Below are 8,235 nucleotides of genomic sequence, written 5' to 3'. Positions count from 1 at the left end.
ACCCGGGGGTAACATGTGAAGGTGTAGTCTGATCGTCCGGGTGAGTGTAGTCCTGAAAAGGACTGTTGTCGGTGGTAGTGACTGACGTTTCGACAACCTGTGCGGAAGTCATCATCAGAGTCAAGTGAATGATTGTTGTCAGTAGAATGATTGTTGTCAGTAGATTGTCTACTGACAACAATCATTCACTTGACTCTGATGATGACTTCCGCACAGGTTGTCGAAACGTCAGTCACTACCACCGACAACAGTCCTTTTCAGGACTACACTCACCCGGACGATCAGACTACACCTTCACAATTTTGCTCCTATGACAAGATATCCTTTGAACAAAAAGTACCACTCGGTATAAGATTCAGAAGCCATTCTTTTTTCTGAGGAATCTGATTTTAAAAATCATAATTTGAAGCGACAGCCGAAGCTCTACTTTTTAATAATTTCAAGGTACAATCATATTCATGTTCTGATGAGGTTTTCACGACGCACTGTCTGTCAATTGGCTTTGTTAGAATCGCCAAGCTTGGTACAAAATGTTTCCGCAAGACGTGAATGTAGCCGAAATATGAAGCTCTATGTTTCCGTCACATTTACGAAATGCGGAAACGTGGGATTTCGTCCTGTGCATAAACTGACCAACAACTTGAACAGAGCAATGTTTTCTTTATCACTTTTAACAAACATTTCTTAACAAGCATTTCTATTCTTCACGAGTTGAAAGAATCGTATTGTTAAAATTCTGTGAAAATTTCTGACTGCTGGGCATTTAGTCTATTTGAGACGTCGCCTGACTGGCTGGAATTAAGACACCGCCTTAGGGCCTCTTCGCACTACGCGAGATTCTGTTTTCCAAAAAATTCTGTCAACGCGAAACCATTTTCAGTGCGAATGATTTTTTAGACCCACCAAAAAGTAAGATATGTAGCGCTTTTACACAACTAGAAAACAGAAACTGAATTTACATCTGCCGAGATCTATGTCCATTTACATGCTATACGGTGTCGTGAAATGTAGCTTTACAAAATTCGAAAAACCGAACCGAGTTCGAGATAAAAAATAATATACTTTTGCAAAAAAAACGGACTGATGGAGAAACTTAGGAAAAGAATACAAGATAAATATGTGCCACTTTTAATACCAGGAGAAAACGTAAATTGAATTTGCACCTGCTGAGATCTTTTCCATTTACATACAAGATGATGTCGTTAATGAACCTTTAAAAATACCACCCAGAGTCCTTCTAAAGTGAAGATCGTCGACAGCACGAGACTTCGCTTAAGTCCAGTGCAGTTCATTATGTTGTTTAGGGAATGTTTCCTTTGGCCTTGAGTTGCTTTAAAATGCAGTTACAATGTTATGTGTGCATCAAGTTTTCTTTAGAATTCAGGTTGTCGTAATAAAATATGCAGGTCGAGTAACTAAACACAGATGGCATTATCAGCCCGCGATCTTTTCACCCTGTCGCGTGATATATTTGTTTTCCTCACGTCTAGTGAATTTGTTCACAAAGGAAGTTTTCTAGAAGTGAATGAAAATTATCGTGTTTACTTAAAAGACTAAGCACTCCTCCATCCGCGCATCGACAATCATCGTAACTGTTCCCGCCCCCTGCAGTATAATACGTTTGCTGCCCAATCTTTCAATTAACGCGTTCCTTTTCTGTCGAAGTCACGATATATTTCCATCGATATGCATTTTCATAGCGAAACCATAACAAGCTTCAAATCAATTTCAGTTTTCTGCACTCTTTGGGATTAGTCGACTTTCTCTCGACCAATGAACACTTTTCTACAAATTGAAAATCTTTATTGATGTTACTCAACACTGTACTATCAACAATCAATTATTAATTTACATTTCCAAAAGTTTTTCATACAAAAATCGACCACTAAAAGAGTTGTATATGATCTTGACATGCGGCTGAAGACTTAAAAAATCCGATAAACCAACGCGTATTATATTGAAGGTCTTGGTGATGGGACCTCAAAACGCTCCTCCGTTTGTATTTTTTCGGGGATTGTTGCTCTCTGCAGTTTTTATCACTGCAATAGAGTCATCCACTGTTTTTCGATCAGCATACTTCTTAACGTTGACAGATAAGCAGCTTAAAGGCTTTGTTGTAAAACGGTTTGAGTCTCCCGGTCAAGCTTGGTGTAGTCATGCTTGTTTGAGAAACACCTGGTGTACTTCAACAAATTTCAAACTGGCTCCTTTGACTTCTGATGGAGAAGGAATTTGTGAACTAAACAAGCACGATAACTCTGTTGTCAAAGAAAACACACACTTGCAGTTCGAGGAAGGTGGTACTTTCTCAGTGCTTCTTAAGGTAAGTAATAGCCTAAAATGCCTCATTTTTATATCAAATTTGGTGTAGTCAATCCTGTTTGAAAAATACCTGGTGTACCTCAACAAACTTCAAGCTTGCTCCTCAAACTTCTGATGGTGAAGGGACTTGTGAAGAAAGAAGACAATGACTTGCTTTTGTCATTCTTGTTGAAATGTGTCTCTAGTGTTAGTGTATGAAATGCATTTGACAAAATCTATGATCTTATCGCCTGATATTCAGTCTATGAAGTAACAATTTTGCTCCTGCAGTAAATGGTTTGAACCCGGGGGTAACATGTGAAGGTGTAGTCTGATCGTCCGGGTGAGTGTAGTCCTGAAAAGGACTGTTGTCGGTGGTAGTGACTGACGTTTCGACAACCTGTGCGGAAGTCATCATCAGAGTCAAGTGAATGATTGTTGTCAGTAGAATGATTGTTGTCAGTAGATTGTCTACTGACAACAATCATTCACTTGACTCTGATGATGACTTCCGCACAGGTTGTCGAAACGTCCGTCACTATCACCGACGACAGTCTTTCTCAGGACTACACTCACCCGGACGATCAGACTACACCTTCACAATTTTGCTCCTATGACAAGATATCCTTTGAACAAAAGGTACCACTCGGTATAAGATTCAGAAGCAATTCTTTTTTCTGAGGAATCTGATTTTAAAAATCATAATTTGAAGCGACAGCCGAAGCTCTACCTTTTTATAATTTCAAGGTACAATCATATTCATGTTCTGATGAGGTTTTCACGACGCACTGTCTGTCAATGCCTCTTTTTAGGGCTGTCCAGCAACCAACAGCTGTGAAAATGGAGGTGTATGTGTGTATGACGAGAAAAAACAATCCTATTCCTGCCAGTGCAGGCCCCCTTGGATCGGAGAAACTTGTACTGATCTGGGTAAGAGGCAACCTAGAACAGCAGAATAGAGATGGTAAAGTAATGTAGGTCAAGGGTAATGGAAAATATTTGTCTCCGACACCTGCAAACAAGGAAACCAATACAGAATGAAACAGAGCTTTCATCGAAATAAAATAATAACTGACAAGAATAGGTCAAGTCAGTCCCACGTCTATAATGTAAGCGTCTAATGTTTTTTGAAATCTCTTTACAATAACGTTGCTTAGAACGTTTAGTGAAATCGTACTGACAATTCTTAACATTATCTTATACTCCCAAGAAGTTACTTGCGACAGTCATCCCTGCAAAAACAATGGAACTTGCACAGACGGAGTCAACGAGTATAACTGCAGCTGTACGCCAGGATTTTGTGGGATACGGTGTGAAAAGATCGAAGGCCTGTCTTGTTCAACAGGTTTGTAGAGACGTGAAACAAATTAAAAATCCGATGTATGAATCCCTAGATTTTGGCAACAGGCTTTGGTGGTTTTTGCAATGGAAACGCTTTTCGCATTCAGACTTAGCGGGTTCTTAATAACAACTCAGTCTCTGTCTTGATATCAGCTATGTCTTGATATTTGGTTTTGAATTGTTTGAAACCTAGTTTCTCGTATTGTCAATTATTTCAATGTTTGACAAACAATGAAAGGAACTCAATCCTAAACCCCAGTCGTAAAAGATTTCTTAGAAAATGTATGTAACCAGATTTCTGGTCACACCAAGATTTCAGTTTTTTGCTTTTTTTTTTTTTTTTTTCCACAGCTTATCGGATAACTTTTGAACAGCTCACCACCAAAAGTTACGCCAAGAAAGAAAACGCCATTTCATCCACTCTTTCGGAATTTACCGTGTGCTTTTTTGTTAAATGGAAGGATATAAATTCAAAGAGTACCCAGTGCCTCTACAGTTACGCAGAAGCTTCTCATGAAAATGGAAATGGTATTTCTGTTTTTTTGAATTATCCAAGAATTGAAGTCGTGGTGGATAGGTCGAAATCAGAGTAAGTGATGTGTAAAACAAAATGAAAAAGGTATTAAGTAAGTAGTTTTTTGAATGGAACTCGGACAAAACTTGTTTATTTTGCCGGCTCAGTTCACGGAGAAAAACACATTGCTTCTCACCATTTCCGTGGAAACAGTCCTTTTGGCAAAATACCGACCAAGTAAGAAGCGATCATAACGTTCCGATTTACTTCAGAAATACCTTGCCATGTAGTAGAGTTCCTCATCATGAAATAGCAAGCACAGCGATCGAAAATGCTTAGGAAATGCTAGAGAATTGTGACAAAATTGCAGTAATTTCTTTATCAGAAATTAGAAAGGGATCAATGTAATTTTGCGTTGCGTATAAATAAAACAGTGGATGCTTTGCTAACAGCAGTATATAATTGAGAAAAAATTGTCTGATTTTTAAAGGGTATCGAGCACTTCTAGTAAAAAATATAGAAGCCTTGACTGAGCCCTGTTCTGTTGTGAAGCACGCAGGAAGCGGCTAGAGCACGAGTGTGGGGAGAAACACGAGACGTAGTCGAATGTTTCTCCCCACTTCTTGATCATGAGTGAATTCACAGGAACGAGTAGATTGCTCGGGATAACGGCGCCGTAATTTCGGCTGCTGTGACTGAAGTGGCTGAATACTGAGTTTTTTCTGAGGCTTGCTTTACTTCGATGAACACAGATAATAAGGTACCCGCGATGGATATGAAAATGATTGCAGTCGCTCTGACATCCTCATAATCTGTTTAGGTATATTTTCAAGTTTCGTCATTCCTGTTTTTTTGTTTTTTGTTTTTGTTTTTTTTTTGTTTTTTTTTTTACACGAAACTATTTATGCTCTAAGGGTGTTATCTGTTTTTTATTTTTATTACGGTTCAAAACCTTCAAAACTCGGACAACCCATTTCGTTTACTCTCAGTAATTTTCGCCTATGCACACGTTCTAATGATGCAAATTATGGCGCTTGGCCTGTTTTTAAACCTTTCTTTGGTTCTCCTGTCGTAACTTTCCGGCTCGCTTATTCCGAAATGTCACTTTCAATGAACGAAAAAAGAGCTAGACATAGTACAAAACGGCAGATGGCGTGACAGGTTTACCTCAGGTCCCTGTTCTTTACTCTGTTAGAGCACACCAAACCAATGATATGGTTTGGTGTGCACTAACATACCTCTCCGAACTCCATTATAATTAACAATTATTTCACGAGGGCGCGTTGGATATGAGATGATAGATAGCCAACTCGGCGCTACGCGCCTCGTTGGCTATAATTATCTTATATCCAACAAGTGCGAGTGGAATAATTGTTTTATTAAAAAAAAAAAAAACGCCCCCAAGATATTAGACAAATCTTCTCCACTTTATTTCGTGAGAAGAGACCGGATGTTACGATCTACAGATATTAGATTATGCTATATTGACTGATAATGGTATATTGACTGATATACCATAATGGCTAAGCCAATAAAAAGTCTTGAATTACATTATCCAATGATCCAGTTTTTAATAATAGTTATTATGTCCTCTCAATCAGCTGAATTGATAGGACTCGACCATCAGCAGAAAATAATTTGAAACGCTTTTCTTCGCACTGCAAAGTAATGATAATCGCAATGATGATGATAAGTGGTAAAAACAACAACGATAGTAATGACAAAAACTGAGGCTATAATAGTCACAGTGATAATGATATATGGAGAGGGATCCTGGGTAAATTAAATTTGCCTTGCTTTGTATTGTTTCAGCCACAGAATGAACTGTCTTACAACTTAAGCTTATAATCGATTAACTCATGAGTTAATGGCACTTAGTACAGAAAAATTAAGTCTTTGGAGGATATGAGAATTTTCAACGCACATTTGTTTATGATCATTTTTCATTTTCTTAGTGGTACTGAAGTTAAGATAATCGACACAATGTGGCATCACATCTGTGCTACCTGGAAAAGTACAAAAGGCATCTGGCAGCTTTATCTTGATGGACAACTCCGAAAAAATGGAACAGGCATGAAGGAAAACTACCAGGTTCCAGCCAACGGAACAGTCGTTATTGGACAAGATCAAGATACAGTTGGAGGGGGCTTCCAAACCGGAGATAGTTTTGGACCGGGTGAGGTGACAGAGGTTAATCTTTGGAGCAGGGTCCTGTCAGCGAGTGATATTGCAGAACAGTATGCAAATTGCCACATTACCAAAGTCGGCCTGATGCACTGGTGGGAACAATTCAAAGATGGCGTTACAGGTGTGAAAGTAGTTGAACCTTGAACCGAACTTTGAGCAGAGCTGAGATAATTTTTTTAAATTTAATCATAATACAAACGCTTACATCTATAAGGTAACTGCAGTAAATTCATTATAGGTAAATCCGGAATAAACCAAAGTTTTAACCACACTCTCTGTTATCCTTGACTTCGGTAATAAGACTAATGGAGCAGATCTCTATATCCGTTAGCTAAGTGAGACTCAGTCCTCGGACCTCTCTTGTTCGTTCTATACATCAATGATATTTACAAGTCCTCTTCCTTAGTTGACTTTTATCTATTTGCTGACGATACCAGTATAATATCTGCAAACAGCAACCTAAAGGAACTCCAATTTCTTGTTAATCGCGAACTTGGCAACGTCAACGATTGGTTTAAGGCCAATAAACTATCTCTGAACATAAAAAGAATCAAACTTTGTAATTTTTCGTCTCCGACAGAAAAAATTTGCCTTTTATACCTAGGATTAGAATTTTTGACTCTGTGACTTATACCTATGCAAACCTTGAAATGAAAGACTAATATGTAATATATCTCGGCTTAATGATTGATTCAAATCTTCGTACTTCTAGAAATATCGAGAATCGATGGACTGCTCCCAGAAAAATCAGATTGTTTTGTATATTGCTATAAAACTCCTTTGAGTGAGGGATCTACGGAAAATTTGTAAAGGTTACAGCGACGCGAACCTGTATTAAGCAGCACCATATCAAGCAGTAACCCTGTCAAGCTAAGCGATCGTTTTTTTCAAGTCGTTTTTCAAATTCCCTCCCCTAATTACTGTAATTTAAATCGGTTACGGCCACACTTATTCCCTTGAGTCCCAGCGGTCCCAACGGCCTGTTTTTATCGCCCTCCATCTGTCTTGAACGGTCACTTACAGCGGACTCATTCAATAAAAAACTAAGAATAATCGTATGGTGTCGTGTAAGTCCGTTGACCTCCCCCTTTTGTCGGGTTTAGTTCGATGTTTGCTCAGGATCTCGCCTCTGCGTTCTCATAGGTGCGTTTTACTTTGAGCATAGCTAACATATCCTTTGAAGAAGAATGTAAATTGAAAGGAAAATTGAGAGGAAAAGAACACAAAAGGAGTAAGACAAAAATCATTTGACGTGGCCGGGGTTCATTCTTAATTTGCACCAGGTACGGAGAGCGTACGAACCGGCGAAATTTGCTTTAAAATATATTTGATGCTCATTTAACGCGTGTACCTCTTTATTGATGTCCTGCCCTGTCACTGGCCTGACAATTGACCAGTGTACAAATTCTGTTCTAACCAAGCCCTTTCGTCAAAATTTTGGCATCGACAGGAGCTGTTCATCTACCTTTCTGCATTTAATACTGCACTGCTTTTTTTAGAGCAGTACTCTACAAATATACAACAGTGGCACTGCAGTCATAGAATATGTACTAATTTAGCCTACAAAAGTCAGCTTTTACTATGGTTTTCTAAGAGATTGCACAAGTGGGGCCAGACGGGTCATATGATATTAGAGAGCTTAAGCACCAGACGTTCTTGAGGTCACGAACGCCTACCGGAAGTCATTAGGGGAACTATGTACATACTGCGCATGTCATGACGTTCGCGTGGTGACGTCGCAGACGCCTGAACGCCACTTTTCAGGTTGAAGGAAGGACGCCACAAAAATATGCTGTTATTTTGTTTATAGGAGATAAATTATTGACTCAAAACCATAAAAAGCTCTTCTGCTTTTCATTAAGTGATTAAAAAACGTTTTCGTAGCGCGTAAA

The 8,235-nt window shown here is 38.8% G+C and overlaps 1 protein-coding gene across 3 annotated transcripts; it reads left to right on the top strand.

Moving 5' to 3' along the window:
- Positions 1 to 250: 250 nt before the first annotated feature.
- Positions 251 to 8,235, top strand: LOC111347325 (neuronal pentraxin-2-like). Of its 3 annotated transcripts, none has more exons than XM_088756743.1 (5): positions 251 to 2,323; positions 3,114 to 3,231; positions 3,512 to 3,646; positions 3,994 to 4,231; positions 6,112 to 8,235. In XM_088756743.1, exons 1-5 carry the CDS (start codon positions 1,973 to 1,975, stop codon positions 6,485 to 6,487), a joined length of 1,218 nt encoding a protein of 405 aa, XP_088612869.1. In that variant the 5' UTR covers positions 251 to 1,972; the 3' UTR covers positions 6,488 to 8,235. The 3 variants fall into 3 exon arrangements, with proteins under 3 accessions (XP_088612869.1, XP_088612870.1, XP_088612871.1); XM_088756744.1 differs by having other exon boundaries at positions 253 to 2,323; positions 3,515 to 3,646; XM_088756745.1 differs by lacking the exon at positions 251 to 2,323 and adding an exon at positions 2,922 to 2,940.

Source organism: Stylophora pistillata, chromosome 4 (assembly GCF_964205215.1).
Source record: "Stylophora pistillata chromosome 4, jaStyPist1.2, whole genome shotgun sequence".
In the NCBI taxonomy this organism is placed as follows: domain Eukaryota; kingdom Metazoa; phylum Cnidaria; class Anthozoa; order Scleractinia; family Pocilloporidae; genus Stylophora; species Stylophora pistillata.
The sequence above is the reverse complement of the archived record's forward strand: the minus strand, read 5'-3'. Positions and strand labels throughout refer to the sequence as shown.